We start from the raw sequence: 23,262 nt of genomic DNA, 5'->3' as shown, positions 1-23,262 counted from the left end.
TTCCTTTAAGCAGAAATTTAATGTAATCCTATAGACAAATCTAAAAGAAGAAAAAATGACTTTGAAAGGACAATTTTCATCTTGCATTTCTAGTAAAAGAAAATTGATATTACATATATCTTTAGAATATCTATCTGATATATGTATGTATGTAAAAGACTAAGTCAGGCATATTTTTGAAGGGCATACTACTATTCAGTTTCTTTTTAGCAAACTCCAAAATTTTCCTATCGATTACATCCACTTGGAAGACGTAAGGTAGGACCATAGTCTTCTTCCGTCCAATTAATGGAATTCTTGGTCAGCAGCTTAATAATCCGCTACAGATTTAGGAATATTCTTAAACTTCATCAACTGGACTAAATGAACATATCAAAATGACCCCCCAGGCCCCAACAAAGTATGTTCATCGAATTCAATACAATTTTCACTTTCTGTCTCCTAATAAATACACAAGGAAATATAATGTAAATGTGTATCCAAAATTTGAATGCTGAGCATGAGTAGGAGATCATATGCATTTTACCCACTGAAATGTAACATGTGAGTGACATGTCATTTTTCCTTAAGCATAACATCTATTTTAAATCATACTACATGTAAATTTACATATTAATCCCCACATAGTGGCACAAAGTTGTTAAGCTAATCTCAAGTGTGTGACTTGCCAATTTTTTCCGAGCCCCTTTCATATCTTCATCTCCCTGTCCCAACTATGAATCGATGGTATTTGATTGCTGGAAATGTAAAAGTCGGAAATGATTTGTCAGATTAAGGTGTTCCATGCAATTTTTTTCCATAATCTAATGACTTGGGATGAGAATTACTGCCTAGTGCCTACCAGGAAAGCCAGAGTAGTTAAATGAAATTTGAGAAGAGGAAGGGCTTGCTTTGGCTCATGTTCATGCAAATCAAGAGACATTTCGTCATCGTCGGATTCTCTGCAGTCAAATTGAAGTAATGCTTTCCAATGAGCCAAGGAATGAAACACATGGCTTAAAAAGGTGAAGATTGAAAGAAATTGTTATATTTGCTACTAACTTGATTCGAAAAAGCTTTTGAGAAGATTTTTGATCTGCTTCAAGAACCTTTCTGTTAAAAAAATGTCCCTGTGCATTAAAAAAAATAGTAAACAATCTAACAACATCATTTATGTTAAATGAACTATAAAAAAACATATAATATATCCAAACAAACAAACAAATATATATATATATATATATCCCAATCCAACAATTAGATATTAACATATTGTTCAAAATATCAACTAATAACGAAGTTGGTCATAAATACTAATCATCAAAGTGTCTGAAAACATTATAAGTACAATTATTACATGTAAGAGAAGATCATTTAAATTTCAAAATAAAGGAATTATTTCTAAATCTATTACTATCTTTATCCTTATAACTGCATTATATTGGAGTCATAACAAAAAAACTATCCATCGGACGCAATGGTGGCCTACCAAAAAATAATCAAATTCCTGGATAAGTCAACAAATACTTAGTGAAAATAAAATAAAATAAGAAGATAAGTCACAAAGACTTAGTGAGGGCATAAAATACAAAGTGGACAGGAAGGAGAACACAACATTGCACAAGTCTTAACATCCAAAAGGAATTTAAATAACATTAAATAAATAATACAACTTGCTTTTAGAAACCATTGTATAAAAAAATATATTTTAGAACAACCTATAAACTGGTATTCAAGAATAATAACTTTATAATCAAACTTTCATTCCACTATGTGTACATAGATCACATTATCTCTTCATTGTGGTGAACCATAATTATATAACTACGACATTTGGCTCGTAAACTGCATTATCTCTTCGTTGTAGCGAATGAAAAATATAAATATACTATGAGTAATTAACTCATAGGCTATATAATTTCTTCGTTATAGCAAACGGCAAATATAAATATACTATGAGAAATTGACTCATAGGCTACATTATCTCTTTGTTGTAACAAACGACAAATATAAATATATTATGAGAAATTGACTTAGGCTACATTATCTCTTCGTTGTAGCAAATAGAAAATATAAATATACTATGAGAAATTGACTGATGGGTTACATTATCTCTTCGTTGTAGCAAACGACAAATACAAATATACTATGAGTATTGACTCATAGGCTACATTATCTCTTCGTTGTAGCAAACACCAAATATAAATATACTATGAGTAATTGACTCATAGGCTACATTATCTCTTCGTTGTAGCGAACTACATCATGAACTCACAATAAATAAAATAAACTAATAATCCAACATTCATTCTTATATATCTTATCAAAATCTCAAAATAAATTTCAATCAAGTGAAAATAAATAGTTTTCCTTTATTCTCAAATACTCCTAAAATTTCAAAGATCACAAAAGAGTCAAATATGTGACTTCAAGTTATTAACATGATGTTCTAACCAACTGAGCTAATAGGCCAATTATATTATAAAATAAATAATGTTGTTATATATAACACTAAAATTTTTAATGTATATTTAATGCGCATGTAAATTTAAATAATAAATTTTATGACAATTAATTTTGATAAAACTCATACGAATTATTTAATCCGTATATGTTTTTATAAATAAAAATATATTTACTATTAAAAATAATAATTTATTAATAAATTTAAAAAAACATATTTTTGAAAAAAAATTAGAAAGAAAACACTTACTAATCACGTAATTCGTATGAGGTATACGGATTATGTAATCCATACAAATAAAAACCTTTAAGAATATTTTTGAAATTTTATTTTAATGTTGGGTCCACAAACAATATGCATGGTGCACCTAGTAAAACCCTTGGATTTAAGCTTCAATAGCATATAAAAACACGAATATTAAGCTCGCCATTATATAAAAACACGATCAACTAAACATCTTGAGGACAAATAAAAGGACCAATCTAGTACTCAAATAGTCAAGTGTCAGCCTAGGGATGTCTGTTCTTCTAAATATATAATTGCACTTTATGACCCTCCAATCACAAAATAAGAAAAATAAACATGAAAATGTTAAGAATTTGTCTCAATAAAATTTTCAGTACATTTTTTTGTCCTCACAAAATTAAAATGTGTTATTTTTTTTTACATTGGTTATATGCACAAACGTAACATTTTACATTAGTTATATGTATAATCGATGTAAAAAGTCATTATCATAGGTTCAGATTTACTAAAACTAGTATCTTAGCCAAAAAAATAGCTTTAATTTTGTAAGGACGAAAAATGTACTTAAAAATTTGTAGGACCAATTCCAAACATTTTCATGTTTATGAAGATAAAAAACATATTTTAACCAATCTTCTTTTCCATTTTTAATTATAAGATTATACAATGTTGAGCAAATTTGCAAGGGTTTTCCTTCCTTACTGTAAAAACCTATACAAGTAATTTTTTATAACCACACTATATGACAAATTATAGAAGATTTAGTGACACCAGTAGTCAATCTATAAAAAAAAATGACATCAGTACTAAATTATTTAGAGAAGCTCCTTCTAACACAATCAAATTATGCAAACCATTCAATTATTAAATATTTTGCACCTAGTTTGAACTTATATTTTATATTTATTAGCTGAAACCTTACATTTTCACCAGCCAGATCATGAACATCATTATATTTCTTTAAAGTGGAAGCTAACTCATCAAGCAGCTCCTCCATTGTCTGCAAGATGACTTCAGATCCATACTTCTTCATGATGGGTATATGTTTAAAGAAAAGTTTGTTAAATACTATGATAGAGAGGATCTTAGGAGGAAGTGATGTAAATTCTCATATGTTGACAATGATATTTGATTTCTTCTCCTGACCAACTAAAAATAGAACATAGAATTTGGACCAATATCTATATCTAATAGCTATTGCTTGATGAAATAATTTTTGTATAAATAATGATAATCGATTCCAATGCAATAGTTAGCCATATCTCTCCATGATTTCACATTCACAAGCTTACTTTTTTCAAGTTTCAACTACAAATTTAACATTGACTCACTTGCACTGATTGTATATCAACCTTACATTTCTGGCTTCTGAGCATTGGTGCTTTATTCAGACCAGTTAGCCAAGATTATACATACTCAGTCCAGAAATTTTACCCTTCGTACATCCTATTTTATCAATGTAACCAAGATTAATTGAAAATATTTTGGTGTATTTGTATCTTAATTTGGTTGCCAACAGTATAATTTTTAATACTATATTCAACCACATCACATGCACTTTCTTTTAAGGTTATGCTCGTTGCAATAAATGCCAAATGGTGACAATTGATGTAGTAACCATCATTACAAACGTAGTACTCATAACTTATTCTTCTAATTAGGCCCAAAAGTAATAAACTATCAGGTATTGAAGGTTGGAGAAAATATTTTCTATTTTCTTTTTCCTTTTCTTTCTCCCTTATGATTATAAAAATGCCACTTTTTTCAATTTTATTTCTTGTTTTCAAAAGTTTGTATGGAAATAATGAAAACAATAAAAAGTTGTTTTCACTTTTTTCTTTACCTATCTTTTGAAATCGGGAAGCAAAGTGAAAAGAATAGGTCATTTTGTAAATAAAAGTGAATTGAAAACAAAAAATATTTTCTCAAAGTAGACGGCCCTTTAAATTTCGAAAATTGCCATAAATAAATGTAACTGTACCTTCTGTACATCATATCCGCAACGGCCTGCAATTGCAAAGGATCGTCTTATTAAGCACATTGTCAAACAAAATATAAACAATGTATTAATATGGTAAACATGAAGAGCATATTTCCCCCTTGAATATCAAAAAAAGGAAACAGTAAAACCATTAGTATTAGTATCATGCATAACAGGACACAGGATTTTGAAAATCCGGTATGGACAAATCTAAAACTAACATCAGGCAGTCAATGACCCAAAAGCAAAACCAAAATGAAATTAGCATCAGAAATGCAAACTTGACACTGAAAATCAGAATGACCCAGTTAACATGTTACTGCAAAATTGTCATGTCAACCATTCTAAGTAAAAAGACATGCCACCTCTTAAATAAAGTACTGAGATATTATTGCACATGCACATGTTAGGAAAGGATAGTTATAAACAGCATACTTTGACACACTATAAACGAGTGCCATGTGGAAGAAATACGATAGGAATACACAAAGATACATAGATGAGGTGATAATACAGGACAATCAGCATGTAACTTGCCCCTCAACAACCAGAAACAATTCATTACCATGCAAAGTTCAATAGATCAATCAGAAAAATAACCCTTTTCTAATGCAATCACAAGATTCCAAAAAGTGGTCCGCACCACGATTTTGGCTGCAAGATCAGGGTTCTTAGAGCCACCGCAACCCCAATTGCAGCTGCATTTGTCAACAACTTTCAGTAACATCAAGGATCATGACGAAACGACAACAGCTATTTAAAATCTTGACAAACACTACAAGTCTACTAGCAATTACAATTTCATAAACACTCAACTCTTCTAAGAGGTGCAAGAATTTACCAAAAACATCATGTATCTTATTCTTGTCAAATTCAAAGCCATCTCCAAGCATCTTAAAGAGGAAGTCCACAACCCCATCACTAACAGTGCCCTTTACAGCTGCAGTTCTCATTGAAGCTTTCACCCCATATCTCTGATTCGGGCAATTCCGTGGAAGAAGAAGAAGAAGAAGAAATTGTGAAAGCAAGGGTACACTGTACACACCAAGTTACTCTGCCAAAATCACTGGTTTTGATTTCTTTTTTACCTTCACCAAGCTACTGTACACATTTCATAGGTTCACTTAGCTTTCATGCACTTCTCTGTTTATTTTTTAGGTCAAAATGTTAGGGGTTGGTTTAATATAGAAAGCTAATTCAATTGTGGTTACTAATTGCTTGAACAAGAAGTCTTATTATGAAATGCATTTTTTAGATTTTTCAACATGATATTTTCTTCTCCTTTTTTCGATAATACTCTGTTTGATGTAACTAAGAGGTTTAAGTTGTAACTAATCTTATTTATAAAAAAAATCTTACATGGTCTTTCATTATAAATAAAACCTCAATTATTAAATAAAGGATAATTTAAAAATTGTTCATTAAATAAGATAAAATTGGAAAAGATTTGCTTATATTTTATAATATATATATATATATATATATATATATATATATATATATATATATATATAATAATAATCAACAGAGAGAAAGTAGTAAATGTATGACATGGTGCTCTTCAATTTCTTTTGATTTATCATAACTCATCTTCATTTCAATTTCTTTAATGAGAAATGGTAGAGAGAGAAAGGAGAAAAGGAAAGAAGAAGAAAAAGAAAGAAAAAAAAAGATAATTGTTGAATGATGTAATTCATATTATGATAGAATTACACCCATTCATCCATGTGAAATAATACCTATCTAATTATGCAATTAAATAACAAATTATAAGATTCTAATAAATCATGTCATTCAAAAATCCATTTGAGTATTCAACCATGGATCAACAATCTAGCAATGCATAGCATCAACTGATGACATTCACCAATAAATCATTAATTTGAGTTGTATAGAATTTAGTTCCCTTAAGTAAGATTTTAGATTCAAGACTTTAGATGAAAAAGACATAGTTAAAAGAAAATATTACACTAAAGATGACCAAGTTCTTGATAAAATTAGTCAACGACAAATAGTTAGTGGATACTCCATATCAATAACATGATTATAAAAAAACAATGATAATCATTTTCTTTGACATACAATCAACTTTAATTTACACTATTTCAAATCCAAAAAAGAAAATTACAATATACTTGGCCAATTCTCCAGTGTTACTTCTCGGCATCAAGATACAAAAGTCACCCCATTGTATAGTTGTCCCACATAAATTAGTAATGTCCAAAAGCACTATTCCCTTGTAAAGCTTTCTTTAAGGGAACTATAAGTAGTTATCTTATACATCTTTGATGATCATACAAAAGCCATCTTTATCAATGTACCATTTAACTAGTTTCATTAGTCTCCATTGTTCACAATTTATCTTCCACTTGGCATAGAGGAGCATCTTGGAATTGCTTCAGCTTTAGAACTGCATTGCACTGAAGATATTGAGGCAGAGGGTCTTAGGAGGGGTGTAACAGCCCTACTTGAAGTTTCATTAGCAATGGGAGAAGGGGTAGCTGTAACAGCTGTTGCTGGTTGTAATTCTACTTCAGGGGTATCAATTAATTGATCATCTTCTTCAATAGACAACACAGTGCTTGTGTCTGTGTGAATGGTGGAGTCATCAGTGAACATGCCATGTCTTCTCTTCCTCCTAGCTGCCTTGCCCCAACCATGAATTGTTTCTCTTATCCTCTGTGGGATTAATGCTGCCTTGTAGTTTGTTCCCATCTGAAATACACAAAAGATGTTGTTGCATGGAACATTAAAGTGGCAAAAACCCTTCACTAAAATGATTCACTCAATGCATGAAATCCAACAAAGAGAGCTTATTCATTATTTCTAAATCAAAGCCAATTATAATAGCACTCTTGTGTAGTGAACTAACATGTTAGTACTTAGTAGAAGTATTGTCTAAATGAAACTTGGGTATGGCATGCCATTTACATAATTTGATACTTCCAAAACTACAAACATGTCATATATGTCAGACTTAAACTTGTATTTTCTTTTTCTACATCCAGGGTTTCTTACCTGTGTAACAAGTGCATAGAGTGGCAAGGTGCTGTAGCTGCAAAGAAACTGTCCTGCTAACCTACACAGTTGTATACAAGTTGGTTGATTGATTTTTGTAAACTAAGCCGATAAATATCCAACACTGACATTTTACATTAAATAGTTATTTTATATATAAAATAGTGACAGGTCAATTATTTATTGACTTAGTTTACACAAGTATAATATGAAGTAAAATCCTGAATAAGGAATAAAATAAGCAGTGTTGATTTCTACATACCCCAATATTAGCCTTATATAAAGGAGAAGGTGATTCCTAATAAAGCAGGAATAATATCCGAACTGCCACTGTAGTAAAAAAAGACATTTTTCTAGTTTAGTAAAATGCAAAAAATTCAAAGTTGCGTGTATTATATGATTTAATAACACAAATATATAGTTGTATCTTATTTTATTTTAACTCCCTAAAACTGAATCTTGCTCTCATTTTTGGATAATTCATTTCCAAGTAATCAAGATTCAGTTGATACTTAAACAACATCCTATTACTCCATGGTCTAATTCTAGGATGTAAAGTGGATAAGGAAATACCCAGAACCAAAAGAATGAAGCCAGCTCAAATGCATTCTGCCAAAAAGAACAAGGAATCAGACATTAATAACAAGTTTCAGCAAGAAATTATCACATAAGATGTAGACAAACCATGGCCAACCTGGAAGAGAATGAAATGGATCAACGATAGCAATAGTTCAGGCTTATTAAACCAGAAAAGTTCATCACGAGGCCTCAACTTTGCTTCTGGGAAGAACCTTGTAATTCCAGCATTCTCCAATGCCAAGGTTGCAATAACATGCTGTAGTTTTGTTCCCACCAAGAGCACAAGCTGTTCATGAAACACATGATAGTATTATTAAATAACTTCAATAATTTATTCAACTAAATTATTTAGCATACAAAAATCATATAACATTTCATAAATAAGGCCATATTTTATGCAGGTTCACCAACAAGCATTCTGTTTCATTCAAATTCCATAGAAAAACCAACCAACTACTTTGCAAAGAGCCATTTACAACATCTAAATGGTTCGGGAACAAAAGTTAAAAAAGAAATGAAGGAAATTGCAAGGTAACTTACAGATACAGGAATGATAGCTATCCAGAAATATAGATTAGATCCTGTGGTAAACCCAAAAAAAAATATTGTAAGTTTCAACAGCATGTAAAACCAAGTATGATCTGACCATAATGTTTCAAGTATTCTTAAGAGAAAGTGCCTGAAAGTAGAAGCGATTTCCAAAAGAAAGATCCATAACAACGAGATTTTTTTAGAGAAGGGACACTGAGGAAGTATAATGTTAAAATCAAGAGCAAAGATGGTGAAATGTTTTTCACCTAGACTGTTTATAATAGGCTATACCTTTAATGTTGAAAAGCATGAAGGCAATAACAAATCCCCAGAGTGGACCACTGCAAGAGATTTAAAAGACATAATCAGCTTTCAACTTCTCTATGAGAGTCAGTTTGTGAAAAACTAAAGCAATAAAATGTAACAAGAATAAGTCCAAGATGTTTAAATGAAGACATTATATTCTTTCCTCCTTTAATTGATTATTTGATATGAATTCGGAATGGAAAATTTAAACTACCTCTTAAAACACTAAATATAAATGAATGACTATTTTTTTCCAACAATTTAGTAAAACAGGTCACCACGGAAATCTAAGATCATGGCATGCACAATGCATAAAATTACACTACAGATCTTTGAATCCTTGATGAACTGAAATTGGTATCTAAAAGAGAAAATCATGAAACTGACTGCTGAATCTCTATTATTACTCACCTCACACCAACTATCCTTTGGAATTCCTCTTCCATTGATCGAATCATGTAGCTGTGAAAATCATATTTGAATGAAAGGTTGTGATTCTGCCATGAATAATGAAAACAAACTGATATAAGAACCACATTAGGTAGCTTTTAAATACTGTGAGATAAGAATCAAATTAGGCTCGAATATTGCCTCAGTGGAGGATACTTGTGATCTAGACCAAAAAAATAAATAAAGAGACAAATATTTTTGCAATATTGAATACCATGATGAAGCCTTTGCGAAGCGTAAGATAATCCGCAAGAACCACAGAATGCCCAAATTGACGGAAAAAGCATGTCTACAACTTAATCAAAATTAAAATTAGATAGATATACAATTATCCTGAGTAAATGGTTCAAAATGAAATCTGGATTTGTAAAATCAAGATTTCTTGCACATATGTTCTTAACATTGAGGAGTAGAGAGTATACGGTAACAATAAAGATTCATATAATATTTGTTCTCAAAAAGATTCTGATAGTTATACGAAATTCATGTGATTAGCCCCCAAGAACTATTAGCATTTAGTATTTAGAGAACCACAAAATGAATTCTCATATGTTTTACCACTTTAAAAAAAAATAAAAAATAATCATTGAAATTTTTATCTTATTTTACTCAACATACTTGCTTCCTTGAGAGAAAAACTTTGTAATGGTTTAGCTAAGTTAATTGACCATTGCAACAAACTACTCATGCATAACTTGTTTGTGAAAGCAAATTGATCAAAAGGTAAGAAGTCTAGCCAAATTAACCGTGCACAGATGGTAAAATCTTTTGTGTATATTCTGATTTCAAACATTATTTATATCTTCTTTCATCAAATAAATTTAAGAAACTACAGACAGACATATTAAAAGGAAAAAACATAAATGAACTGAAATCAAATGGAAACAAGAAAGCAAGTGGAGATACGTATTTACCACCCAAATGAGGGAACTATTTTTGTTCAATGGGTTTGATGCATGAGACTTGACAAAGGTTGATTGCCTTCGCATGGTCAACTCTTTTGTAATTTCTGTTGCAACAAAAGAATAGGCAAATCAACTACTAAATATGTTTTAAATATGCACTACATGACCGTATAATTTCTGTCAATGACCAACTCTCCTGAAGGCCTAAACTGTTAGGCACAGAGGTAAATGAACATTTCTAACATGCTCCATTACACAAGCTCGAGCGTAGAACGAGGACTATAATTAAGAACTAAATTAAAATTAAATATTAATGCAAGGATTAAACTCCTGACCACATGATCAATTGATCATCGATGTAATACGAATCAAGGACCAAAAGCTTGGGCTGGCTGGTAAAGATACATTTATATATTAGAATTTCCATCTATCATAAATCACTGAATGATTCAATCTTGGAAGATTTTGGTCATCCAAAATGCTTGTTTATTTATCTGAACTTCAGCGGCTACCAAGCCAAAAATCAACATAATTGCCCCACAGGATTAGTAAAGTGATTTAGGGGAGTGGGAAAGAGAGAGATGAAACAGAGAAATTGCTTTTGGATTTTAATTATATAACATATTACCTACAAGTACAACAACTACACAAGTGAGAGAAAAGATGAATTGTAGTATAACAAACCTGATTGAGGTGATTCATAAGTTTGTATAGTCAATCATAGAAGTGGAAACAACATTTCAAAGGACCAAACAGGATAACACAAAACAAATTGAAAATAGATTTTGTTCAAAGGCACATTGAGAAGTATTGTGCTTACCAGTTAATGAATTATGCCGATCCATATGAGCCTCATCCTCCCACACTCTCCAACTGTGAATCTGGTTTAAACTACTAGTGTTATTATGTCAAACAAAATCCAAAATGATAACACCTGAATGTTTTACCACATAGAGCCAACTAAATAAAGCTTAAAAATATTTGAATGATATTGTTTCATACTATTATTCTCGAATCTCAATTATAAAAAACATCCAGGAATAATTTTCGTAGATTACTTTTCTTAGGTGCAACCTCCACACTTTTACTTTGAATAATATAATATTCTCTATACTTTTTTGGTATTGCATGTATCTTTTTAATACATTGCCTATATACCCTTTTCCGTGACAATTCCGGTCCCGTGTTTCTCCCTAATTTTGCTCAGTTTAATTATTTTGCATGATGATGCTTCATAGAACATGATTGACACTGAAAAGGTCCCAAGGCTCAAATTTACCAGGGAGTTATGTGAGAAGAAAAAGGTGTAATGCACTTGACCCTGGCCAGGGTAGAGAAAAGAATAAATAACTGCCTAATTAGCAATAGTGAGGAGAGGGGTGTGTGAGAATTTGTTGGAGGGGGAGAGAATAACCCCAAGGACTATGATTGGGGGAACAGGAATTGGACTCGGATTTGGGAGACTAGGCCCCTCTTGAATTGTCTATAGACCTTTACATTTTCTTTCTTCACTGTACACAAAAACTATATAATCAGGACCTGAAATCCTTTGCTTTGGGCTTGATACTTGAAATACAAATCAGATTGGGTGGTTAAGAAAGAAGGGAAGGGGGGAAAGGTCATGGGTTCAATCCCCCCTACTAACAAAACTAGCAATTAGCATTTGCTGATATGAAAAAAACTTGGAATACAATACAGATACTTTTTTCTTTCCTTCTGTCTCTCTGTTTCTTCACAATGTTTTTTGCAGGTACCTATCAGACACTCTGCTGAATCATATTAACTGCAATGTATTATAAATTTATAATGTATTGATGTATTCAAAAGGAAATATAGTATCAAATCCAATGTGAAAACCCAAGCAGATTTTGAAACAGAAAAATAATACATGGCTCATTTTTTTTGCAACAATGATAAGTGTGTGGCAGACAGGCCTCATCTATGAATAAAAAACAATAACTCACCTTCACAATGGCCAACAACATAGTTAGGCAACTGTAAGATATATGCGTTACCGCCATGACAAAAATGAATCGGTGCAACTGCTCTAGACCTTCATACGAAACAAAAGGTTCATAACCCTGAGCAAGATAACAAAATGAAAATCAACCTACATTAATTTAAAGTGGTATAAGCTAGTGAGTCAAATTTTATACATGTAAGTTATATTGCTCATGCCTCTTTGCAGGTGCTGCTATTCAACATCCTTCTAACTAAGTGTGGATAAGAAGAAGCCATCAATAATTTACGCTCTTCAGAGCTGTTGTCTTCCATTTCTTCATCAATCTCAGATCTAGTGCATGGAGCAAAAGCAATGTTGTAGAACTTCGATGGAATGCAAATATTGGCTATCATGCGTGAGGTAGCTGTTAATAAGAGTGATATAAATCCGAGTAACATCAACTCTGAAGATAGAATTGCAAAATAAAGAGAATTGATCAGTAAAATGAGACACGTTACATTACAACGAGGTAAAATCAGTAAAGATTAACAAGTAAAAAAGAATCCTTGTGTATACGTAAAAGGAGTTCCAGTATAATTTAATGCACAACACCTTCTTTCATCTTCTCTAGAGCTGCAAGCAATGGTTTTCGATTAGTTTTCCGCAGCCACTGCAGACACAGAAAAACATAATCACACATGAGAATTCAGGCCAAAGGTAACCAAAAAGAACTTCTTATTCAATAACACTTAAATCGATGGTTCTATCACAAGTAAAACAAATATATGATTAATTAAGACAGAATCAAGCTTTAAAGTTTAAATAAAAAAGGAAAAATTTAAATCTATACATGTCAGTTTAATTTATTTATTTTTTGGAAAGAGAGAAAACTTCTTCCTATGCCAAATAATGCATATCCAAATAAATTTGTTATAGAGATACATTTAAAAATCACAAATGAAGGTTCTTACCACATCTAAGCAGTAGTTAGGGAAAATACTAAATATTTCTCTTTTCATTTTTTCATCGCTGCCCTTCTATCACTCAATTCATAACAAGTCTGATAGCAGCTGAAGTCTTAATCACAAGTTTCCAAAATGCCTTAAAAATTGAACAAATTCCAATTTCTACCATGCAATGTTTTTGCTACATTACAGAGTTTAACATCAAGAACCAACAAAGCTCAATAAAGATTCTTGTCTGGCAATACTTACGTTGCTTAAATGGTGAATGGAGCGCTCCACAAGCAGAGAGACAGCAACAAACACTGTCAACACAGTGGCAACAGACCATGTAGGAGTCAAAGCCAAAGACCGCTTTTCTTGAGAATTTTCTTCCATTCTGAAACACCCAAATCACAGACCAGACCTTAAATATGACTATGCCTTAAACATCCAAGGACTTAAGATATGGTCTCACTGAAAATCTACTTCAAAAATTATACCAGCAAAACTCATAGTACACCGCTTAATCGGCCTATAAATCAGTGAGATAATACTGAATCCTATAAATAGAAATCCTAATGGCATTGTCACTCACCAACAAACAACAGCAATTAGTAATCCTGATTCCTAATTTACATACAAAGATACAGCAAAACAAAGGATTAGGACCCAAATGGAAGCTCTAATTTCTAATCTCTCCACCATTGACTCCCAGGTTTGAGCATAAAACACAAACCAATACCACTTGCTAACAAAGAAAACTTTCGCAAACTCTTCACAGCATATCAAAATCTTCCATAACTATCAAAAACTCTCCCAGAAGAAAAGGAAAAAGAAATATATTTCCAATATAACAAGATGGTGAAAGGAAATTTCCTTGACCTTTTTTCTCTCACTTTCTCCAAACAAAATAAAAAATAAAAAACAAAAAACAAGGCTCTTTTTTTTCCTTCCTGAGAGGCTGAGAGCTCTTGTGAACTATTCAGAGCAACCCCATTTGCGAATCATGCTCACATTCCCAAGACACGTTACTGGCTCTTATAAAAGCTTCATTTTTTCCTTGGTTCAACTTCAACGACAGTGCCAAGCAGATTCAGACATTCTTCAATGAGAGTAAAGGCCACACCTTTTTTACCAACATCAAGTACTCACAACCTTAAACCCCTGTCAGGAATCTACGAAACTCAGAATGGAACTTATCACGCTGTAACAAGTGAACCCAGAAAAGTTAAATCTGAAGATCCCTCTCACTCTCTTTCTCACTCAGTCATAACCTGTAACTAACAAACAGTTGTTTGTTCCTAATACATTGAATGAGTTCACCAAAAACTACATGCATTTTTATGATTCCTATATAAACTGCTAGGGGCAAAGCGCGTCTTTTTCCAGCTGCAATATTATGTCAATGCCAATGCAATGCACACTGTTCAGTATCTCTTCACTGGGCCACAGGTGCTTGCCAACTCTTACTCACAGATTATATAATAAAGTATTTTTTTTGGGTAAACCATCTCTTTTATTATAAGCTTTTTCATATAATGAGATACAGAAATATTTAACAGTAAAGTTATCTTTCAATCCTATCAATCATATATGTTAAATATTAAAGAGATATAAGGTTCATTCAGTAATAATTAGAAAAATAAGAAAAAAAGGAGAAAAGAAATATTATAAATTTGTATTTTTATATTTCTAATAAAATTAATAAATCAATATTTGTGAATAAAAAATAAATTTAAGCAAAATCTCAATTTGATAATCGTAAAAAAAATATGATCAACAAAAAAAATCTTACTAAAATATATGTGATTAAAAAACATAAAGTGATGTTCATGCAGCATGCACGTGTTTCCCTAACTATCTTTTTTCGCGCTGCATGATATGCTACCGCATTTGTCGTTGCTGCATCAACGAAACATCTTCTTTTACACTTAATTATTAAAGCAAATTAGACTCATTTCCTGGAGTTAGTCTTTATTGTACTTATATTTTCTCTCTAAAATTGTATTTTTTTTATCTTTCTTGAACAATCATCATTACCAAGGGTATTAATTTTTGTAAAATGTCATAAAAATCCTCCACTCTAGTGCAAGTCTGCTATCAGTTCAAGGACGTTCACGTCAGGTCCTTTGTCAATTCTGTCATCTTCGTCAAGCACAAAAACTTCATTGTCCCTCACATGCGGTCACCTAACTCGATTACTTTTGTTTCAAGGTTAATGAGATACTCTCTAATATACTCTTTTAAATACATTTTATGTTAAACTATAAGTGAGAAATGAAGTTTCATATTGAGTAAGAATGAGAAATTTGAATATCATATAAGTGAGAATAACCACGTTAGATTTCATCTTAAAACCAATTGATATTAAGTGAAGTTATCCAACAGGTATATAAGCTGCACTCCAAGGATTGAGGCAGCCGATGTGGGACTTGGGTATTTCCCAATATTAAGCATCATATAAGTGAAGGTAAAACCTTTAAACTTATGACTAATTTTGTAAATTTTACTCTCATGACTAATTTTGTATTTTTTAATAATTTTAAATCAATAATAAAGATTTTATTGTTAGTACTATTTAGGACTTTTAATTATACTAAATGTGTGTTCTAAAAAAAATATATATTAAATCCAAAGATTAAAAGACACATTTTTAGAGTGATAAATGTGATGATCATGAATGTAATTTGGTCCTCAATAATACCCCGTCTCATTTTTAAGATCCAGATGCTTTGAAATATCAAACTTGAAAGGGCCTAAAAATTTATTCAATTAGACAAATTCATAACAAGATATTTTTTTACAGAGATCTTAAATTTAATCTTCGTTGTCATTGTACAACAGAGTCCATTTAGTACCATATTATTTCTGCTTACTTACACTTTGTTTGGTAGCAAAGAAAGAAATGGAATGAAAAAAATAATATTGTGACGTTATTTGTTTTAAACGGAAGGAGAGGAGGATAGAAATTGGATTGTAAATAAATAAAATAAAAAAGTTATTTTACTCTTGTATACAAGGTGTAGCGTAACCAATTAGCAAACAATGCATAATCCATTATCAGACATTTCATAATTATCAAACATAGTGAAAGGGAAAATCACACAAAGCACTAGAACAGTTTTTGGCACACGAAATGACGAAATCACTGTGCAATCTCATCTACACACTATTTCACTCCACCAGAAAAATATTTTCATGTAAGACCTACCTACTTTTAATTTCTCTCCTCACATATCTTAACCTTAACCAAACAACATCAATTTCTAATATATCCCCTATTCCCATCCTCTTATCTCAACTACCCACCTAAATCAACTTTATCAAACAGTGTCAAAGTTAACATTTGTGACTAGTATCTCTTTGAAGGAAATAATCGCCTCAACTTTGGACTTCAATGAATGATAAAGCCAAAAAAACCTTTTACCTCAAAATTCAAACTCATCACAAAGCGCCGACCACAGTAGTGTTGAAGGGATGAGAAACCCAAAAAAGAAAAAAAGAGATGGAAAAATTTGTCCTAATTTATCTGTTTCTTTGTCCTTTGAGATAAATTAAATGTTCATAAATATATTCTTTAATTGTTGACATTTTTTATATTTTAAAAATTATTAGACGTTAAAATGACGTTAAAATGATGTAATATTAATTAATTTTAAATTACATAATTTTTATAAAGTTATTCTACTAAATTAAAATTATTAATTTAACATCAACATCAACATTCATACAAAAATTATTAACTGTGTATTGGATTATGAAAATAGAGAGAATAAAAATAGAAAAAAAAAAATTTACATTGAAGTCCCAGCATGAAACTCGCTTGTGCATAAGTGAATTGAGGGAAAAGAAGCTTGTTCTCTTCAAAGCTTTTTAGAGGATGGAAACAAAACCCAACTTAAAATTTACAATTTCCTGACTGCTACAACAGCAACCAAAAGTTATGGCTCGCTGATTGGATCCTCTTCAGATGTGTTACTATCAAGGGCCAGAATTTCTTCGTTTGCATTAGTGTTTGGATGTTGATCAGTAGCTTCCCCCTTCAACTCCTTCTCACTATATAAATCATTCTGAACAGGTACATTTATTTGTTGCTGCGATGAAAGAACATCTGCGATAGCCTTCATAGCAGCAGAAGCCTCGTTGCCATCAACTGAATCATCTAGGTCAACACCATTAACATTAGGTTCCTCAGACAAGTCCTCCTGCCTAGGAGGGGGAACAAAAAAGGGAATTCGACCCCTCTGCCAGTCATGAAGTATCATCTTTGCCGCAGTCATCAAGTCAGGCTCACCACCCTGAAACAAACATTATAAGTCACAGATTTTACCCTGTCTTACAAGAGCAAAAACCTTCAACAACAACAAAAGCCTTATCCTTATCCCACTAAGTGAGGTCAGCTACATAGGTTACATGACCATCAGGTTTAGTACCAGAGCAACAAGCTTCAAAAAAACCGAACAAAAGCCTTCTCCCACCAAGTGGGATAAGGTACATGAATCAAACAATGCCATAATATCCTGTCGTAAATATAATGTAAATCCTTCTTGATGATATGGCCTATCCCTGTCTTGGTCTCCCTGTTCCTTAATTATTGTACAACCCTCCATCTGATTTACTCTCCTTAATGGGACCTCTACAAGTCTTACCCACATGCCCACACCACCTAACGCTAAGATACTACCAACTTTTACAATAGATTCTATAAGTACAACATATCTTGTTTGTGTCCAGTGTCCACCCACAGGTGTTGCTTTAGTTCAATATTGGTTTTGACTCCCGATAGTCATCCCATACATGGAAGAATATGCATACAGGCAGCATATCAAGTCTTGGCGGAATTGAGGAGAGCCAGAATACATTAGTAGAGCTGATCATTAGCCTCAACAACAATACTATCATGAAATGACTACCAAATATAAAACTAAGGATTCAGAACAACTCAAGAAGAATACCTTCAGAAGTTTGCCAGTTGATTTGCAAAGCTGCAGTAAGAAGTCATTCTCATCATCCCTGGTGACAAGAAAAATATTGATGAAAACCAATGTTTTGTACTTATGCTATGCTGATACATACAGATAAGTAAGCAAATCAAGGTGAATAAGTCTTAACAGCATGTAATGGTCACACAGATTATGTCATCACTGCCTTACTGTGCACAATCTATCACCAGAAGCTAATATAGGAAAAAGAAAAAAATCTTAAAAGATGTCAGCACAGAAAGACAAGTGGGAGAAAAGTTGTTGCCTGATATATTTGTGTCAGTTTTTGCTTATCTACATTTTCTAAAGTCTAAAGTTTGCATGTGGGTTGATTGCATAACATGGCACGAAAAGTAGAAAGTGTTGTTCTCTATCAACTACAACAGCATCTTATCAGAGATTAAGATTGATGGGCAAACTTAGGTTGTTTTCAGCAAACACAAAAATATAAAAAGGACACACTTTACAGTTAACACATATCTACACCATTAAGTTCATGAGACAGAACCATACCACTCTTTTATTTTATATGCTCTCTCCAAATGCTCTTTCTTCACACGTTTCAAAACCTCACCTATATGGTCTGCAGCATCTTTCAAATTAGTTACACGCACCTGAAAGTAACACAAGCATTAGCCTGACTGTATTAAGTAATAATAATATATTACCAACTAAAATGCAAAATTAATTCCACAAGAACTTCTATCAGCACAAACACAGAATAAATTATCCATTGGGCAAGCAAAACAAGCATGGCTCCCGACAATCACAATATATGATATAACATAACCAAATAAAAGCTATGATTGTTCAGGAGATGCCAGGTTGATACTAAAATTATATCACTCAATATACTATCACATCAATAATAGATAGTCACCATTTTGATAAATCAGCACAAGAGGAAAGCAACATTGATCACAATCATATTTTGATGGCATGAAAGCTATGACTAGTATCACTTGCGTGTCATTACCTGGATATAACACCCAAATAGGTAACTAGTCATTCAGCCTTTCATAAAATATAAGAATAGTTCTTTTTGGACTTGAGAGTCCAACAAATCACAATGAATAATATACAACAACAAAACAAAATAGATATCTCAGGAGACAACCAGGTTGATTGGACATGTCCCTAAGTAGGTGGTTATTCTTTTTTACTTTGCAGAGCACAAAGAAAAACACTATTAGCAAATTACAAAAATGAAATACTATCCCCACTAGGTGAAGTTGCCTACACGGATTAAATGATGCCACTGTGTCATATTAAATTAACACTCAAAAAAAAGTCTGAACAGAGCATTCTTTATGAAAACACATAACAAAATCAGAGAAAACAGGAGGAAACCTACCACACCCTTCAACACAACATCTGTTTCAGAATCATTGTTGTGGTAGACAACACCTGGACAATCAATCAGAAAGATCCTCTTTGTTAGGGTTATATACTGCCATACTTTTGTTTCCCCTGGAATTGGAGCAACCTTGCAGACCTTTAACATATAATTAGACACATGTCAATCAGTATGCTAAAATGATTATTCCACAACAATAATTTAAAATGTTAATGCCAGAGAGGATTTGGGAAAAGATTTGTGCTTTCATGCTTGCATTAATGTCCTCGCAAACTCAAACAACAGATTAAGAAAAAATTCCGAAGCAGTAAAGGGAAAGAACTATTACATTCTTTGTACGCAATGTGTTGATTACGGATGACTTCCCAACATTTGGGTATCCAACAAATCCAACAGATATTGCTTGCTTATCACGTTTCAATCGAGCAAATTGTCTCAGAACTGATAGAAGTGAACCCTAAGCACAATAATGACCAATAAGAAAATAGCAAATAGCAGCTGATGCTGAATGGAGAGGAAAGAAAGATGTGTTATCTCAAATTTCAGTTAAATTATTTCATAATGTAACAAAATTGGCAGATAAAGTAAACAAATTAAATAATGATCAAATGTAACAGAAATACTTTTCCGAAGGACTTGTTAATGTTTGCATGGAATGCTAGAGTTGGAAATTCTTTTGACAAAACTCTAAGCCATCCTTTTGTTGCCCAAGCAGGAACTAGATCACACTGAAAAAAGAAAAATAAAACTAAGATTGTTTTATCTCACGTAATAGCAATTTAGGGCATTTAGCAACATTTTAGAGCAATTGAAAGAAGTCAAAGAACAAATAATGATGTTACTAACCTTGTTCAATAAAAGCACCATGTGTTTGTGCTTACAATTTTCCTTCAAATGCTTCTCTAAATGATAGCATCTTGTTCCTTGTGGATCCCTTGCATCTAAAACCTGCATTAGGATACATAAGGTATTCAAACTTTGAGGAAGAGAAGAAGGATCCAAGTGAAAACTTCCACGAGTCATGTCAAAAGAAATCTGACCTACCATAGACTCTACAGCCTGACAAAGCACAAAACAACCATAAAAAGAAAATTGCTTAAAAAGGAGGAACACATTAACCAAGACAAAATTCTTTTTAAAATTCAAAATACAGAGCAGCAAAGCAGCAGAAATGCCCGTCAAAAAGCTCTTTTTTTTCAATTTTCTGCACAAAATCGTATCTATAGAAATACACACATGCATACCACTTCAAAAACATAAGATATGTGAAAAATCCCCGAAAAATAGAAGGAGATACTACCTGGACAACCACGTCTGAAGAATCTATCACTTTGTAAAGCTCACCCCATATGCGTTTACTCTGACCCTTTTCGAACATTGTATGTCGCACTAAATCTCTAAATCCATCTTCATCATTAGCTTCCGCGGATACACTGGAACCATACTTCTCTTCAAAAGCATCTGCAATGTAAGAAATAAGTAAAACATTATTAGGTTGAAGAGAGAAACAAAAAATCACACAAAACAAGCATTCCCAAAAAAGAAACAAACAATTACTAGTCAGTTTCAATTAAGTAAATTATTAAGTACACCAACGAAAAACAAGTAACAAACTAAGGGGTGCCTTTAGATAAGAAACAGAAATCAATTTTTTAATATAACTTTTTAAGCTATTATTTATAACTTTTAGAAAAATGGAATGTGACATGTGTAGGGAGTAGGGACTAAAGTACAAGGACTAAAAGGATAAGTTTTTGTAACTATAGAGACCAAATAACTAATTAAACCTTTCTTAAAACAAAAACACTCCAAGCAAACAGGCCATAAGCTCTTAAAGATAACAGCACAAGCCGATTACACATCCAACCTACAAATTTACAGAGAAACCATCATTTTTACCCTGAGACCCATCGGCTTTCTTCAGCAATGACTCGTAGTCAGCCGCCAAGAGGCTGGGGCGCTTCCTCTTAGTCTTCGGTCCAAACGCATCCTGGAAAGGCTCTCTATCAAGCAGGTGAACTCTAGCTTGCTACATTCAAAGTCCACAAACCATTATCAAATTCACTAACATTTTCATTTTGAAAAACACACAACTCATTCATTCACCAATTACACATCGTGAAAAGCAAGCAAACCTTCTGGTGATCGTTGAGTAGCGAAAGCGGAAGTTTCTTCTCCTTCAGAATTACATTGTAATTACTAGACATGCGGCTCTGTAGCTCTTCTCGGAAAAACTCAAGCTCTTTCTGATTCACAACACGCGTGTTCCCTGCGAATCATAAAATTCGTAAGTTCATGTCGAAGAAACACGATTGTTATTATTTAATTAAGTGTGCGTTTGGATTAGCGTTGAAATGACGTTAAAGGAGAAATCGCGTGTCCAATGCAAAAATTTCAAAGCAACAATGCTGTAACTTTCATCATCTGAAAGTAGATTCAACTGCTTCCAAAACACACACTAAGTAGTTAAGCATTCAAGTTGAAGAAACGCGATTATTATTCGATTAAATAAGAATTAAACAATTGTTGTTGCGAAATTGGACTTACCGAACCATCGACGATCGGGTTGGATTCTTGTGCTGGGAAGCTCCTTGGACTGAAGCTCGTGGGATACGACTTTTCCCTTCCGGTCGCGCACGGGCCTGGTGTTGTACATCTTGAGGCGGCGCACGGTGGCGGCGGAGCGCGACTCCTTCTTCGCGTCATTGCTGCGGTTTACGTCGAGAGAGTGCTTGGGTTTTCCGGAGACGTTCACCTTCTTCTCCTTCTTCTTCGCCATTGCAGAAACAGAAACAGAGAGAGAGAGAGAGTTGGTTGTTGCAGCTGAAAAGAGCGAAACCGCGAAGGACAGTTAAGATTAGGGTTTTTGTTCCGCTGAGGAGCGGTGGGAACGTGTTTTTTTTTTTTTACAATGGTTGAAGGCTTGAAGCAGAGGCAGGCCCAATGTTAAGCTAGTTAATGGGCCCAAGAGGTGACAGACCAACTAAGCAAAATACAAAGATTTAAGATAAATTAAACTGCAGTTTTGATACTCTTTAATTTTATTTTTTTTGCGAAGCAAAAAAATATTATTAATTATCCAAAGCACAAGATGTGTCTGAAAAAAGGTAGTACAAAAGAGAATAATAATCCTCTTTAATTCTTCATCTATTATTTTAATCACTTATTATTTTTCTTTCATAATTTTAGTAGTCTTTACCTTTTAGAAAATTTATAATTTTTTATTCAATTCTCAAATTTGTATGTATTTATTTATTTATTTGATTAGAGGAAACTCTACATCTAATGTATTTATTTAAAATATGATCAAAATGTCTTATTAAGAGGAATTTATCGTAAAAAAAAAAGAAAGTTTCTAACCTCTTAACCAATAAAAGATAAGCATGATATAATAGGTTAAGATGAATTTAGCTCTTCCTGCCTCCTTTCTCTCAAAAGATTCATCAAGTTCAAAATTTGATTTAATAGAGATCGAAATAAAATATTAAAATTTAAACTCATGGATCCTGATGAGTGATGATTATCTTTAGAGTTTAATATATATTGTAATGTCCTATAAAAATCATTTTTTATATAAT

The 23,262-nt window shown here is 32.4% G+C and overlaps 3 protein-coding genes across 4 annotated transcripts; all 3 read right to left on the bottom strand.

The window, feature by feature from the left end:
- Window positions 1-200: 200 nt before the first annotated feature.
- Window positions 201-5,867, bottom strand: LOC114379671 (putative nuclear RNA export factor SDE5). Its single transcript, XM_028338362.1, has 5 exons — window positions 5,512-5,867; window positions 4,671-4,696; window positions 1,042-1,109; window positions 842-941; window positions 201-737 (listed from the first exon to the last, which is right to left on the bottom strand). Exons 1-5 carry the CDS (start codon window positions 5,621-5,623, stop codon window positions 714-716), a joined length of 330 nt encoding a protein of 109 aa, XP_028194163.1. The 5' UTR covers window positions 5,624-5,867; the 3' UTR covers window positions 201-713.
- Window positions 5,868-6,685: 818 nt separating this feature from the next.
- Window positions 6,686-14,782, bottom strand: LOC114379414 (MLO-like protein 11). Its single transcript, XM_028338065.1, has 15 exons — window positions 13,616-14,782; window positions 13,014-13,071; window positions 12,638-12,864; window positions 12,424-12,540; window positions 11,280-11,340; window positions 10,469-10,563; window positions 9,769-9,843; window positions 9,516-9,601; window positions 9,090-9,139; window positions 8,808-8,848; window positions 8,383-8,553; window positions 8,262-8,297; window positions 7,951-8,018; window positions 7,689-7,749; window positions 6,686-7,385 (listed from the first exon to the last, which is right to left on the bottom strand). Exons 1-15 carry the CDS (start codon window positions 13,739-13,741, stop codon window positions 7,029-7,031), a joined length of 1,629 nt encoding a protein of 542 aa, XP_028193866.1. The 5' UTR covers window positions 13,742-14,782; the 3' UTR covers window positions 6,686-7,028.
- A 2,245-nt stretch (window positions 14,783-17,027) lies between these two features.
- On the bottom strand, window positions 17,028-22,560 carry LOC114380002 (nuclear/nucleolar GTPase 2-like). Of its 2 annotated transcripts, XM_028338875.1 has the most exons (12): window positions 22,232-22,560; window positions 21,820-21,953; window positions 21,584-21,713; window positions 20,985-21,145; window positions 20,729-20,743; window positions 20,531-20,632; window positions 20,308-20,412; window positions 20,013-20,141; window positions 19,682-19,822; window positions 18,841-18,941; window positions 18,301-18,358; window positions 17,028-17,643 (listed from the first exon to the last, which is right to left on the bottom strand). In XM_028338875.1, exons 1-12 carry the CDS (start codon window positions 22,461-22,463, stop codon window positions 17,287-17,289), a joined length of 1,665 nt encoding a protein of 554 aa, XP_028194676.1. In that variant the 5' UTR covers window positions 22,464-22,560; the 3' UTR covers window positions 17,028-17,286. The 2 variants fall into 2 exon arrangements, with proteins under 2 accessions (XP_028194676.1, XP_028194677.1); XM_028338876.1 differs by lacking the exon at window positions 20,729-20,743 and having other exon boundaries at window positions 22,232-22,559.
- Between the last annotated feature and the right edge of the window lie 702 nt (window positions 22,561-23,262).

Source organism: Glycine soja, chromosome 12 (assembly GCF_004193775.1).
Source record: "Glycine soja cultivar W05 chromosome 12, ASM419377v2, whole genome shotgun sequence".
Taxonomy (NCBI): domain Eukaryota; kingdom Viridiplantae; phylum Streptophyta; class Magnoliopsida; order Fabales; family Fabaceae; genus Glycine; species Glycine soja.
This window is presented reverse-complemented; position numbering and strand designations above follow the sequence as displayed.

Coding starts and splice junctions, on each gene's coding strand:
- LOC114379671 (XM_028338362.1), bottom strand. CDS start 5,623: ATGAGAACTGCAGCTGTAAAGGGCACTGTTAGTGATGGGGTTGTGGAC. Junction 4,697..5,511: donor TAAGATACATGATGTTTTTG/GTAAATTCTTGC, acceptor TTGCAATTGCAG/GCCGTTGCGGATATGATGTA. Junction 1,110..4,670: donor GCGGATATGATGTACAGAAG/GTACAGTTACAT, acceptor TTTAATGCACAG/GGACATTTTTTTAACAGAAA.
- LOC114379414 (XM_028338065.1), bottom strand. CDS start 13,741: ATGGAAGAAAATTCTCAAGAAAAGCGGTCTTTGGCTTTGACTCCTACA. Junction 12,541..12,637: donor ATAGCAGCACCTGCAAAGAG/GCATGAGCAATA, acceptor TATCTTGCTCAG/GGTTATGAACCTTTTGTTTC. Junction 8,019..8,261: donor CTTCATTCTTTTGGTTCTGG/GTATTTCCTTAT, acceptor TTTTTACTACAG/TGGCAGTTCGGATATTATTC.
- LOC114380002 (XM_028338875.1), bottom strand. CDS start 22,463: ATGGCGAAGAAGAAGGAGAAGAAGGTGAACGTCTCCGGAAAACCCAAG. Junction 21,714..21,819: donor TACTCAACGATCACCAGAAG/GTTTGCTTGCTT, acceptor CTTTGAATGTAG/CAAGCTAGAGTTCACCTGCT. Junction 21,146..21,583: donor GAAAGCCGATGGGTCTCAGG/GTAAAAATGATG, acceptor CTTACATTGCAG/ATGCTTTTGAAGAGAAGTAT.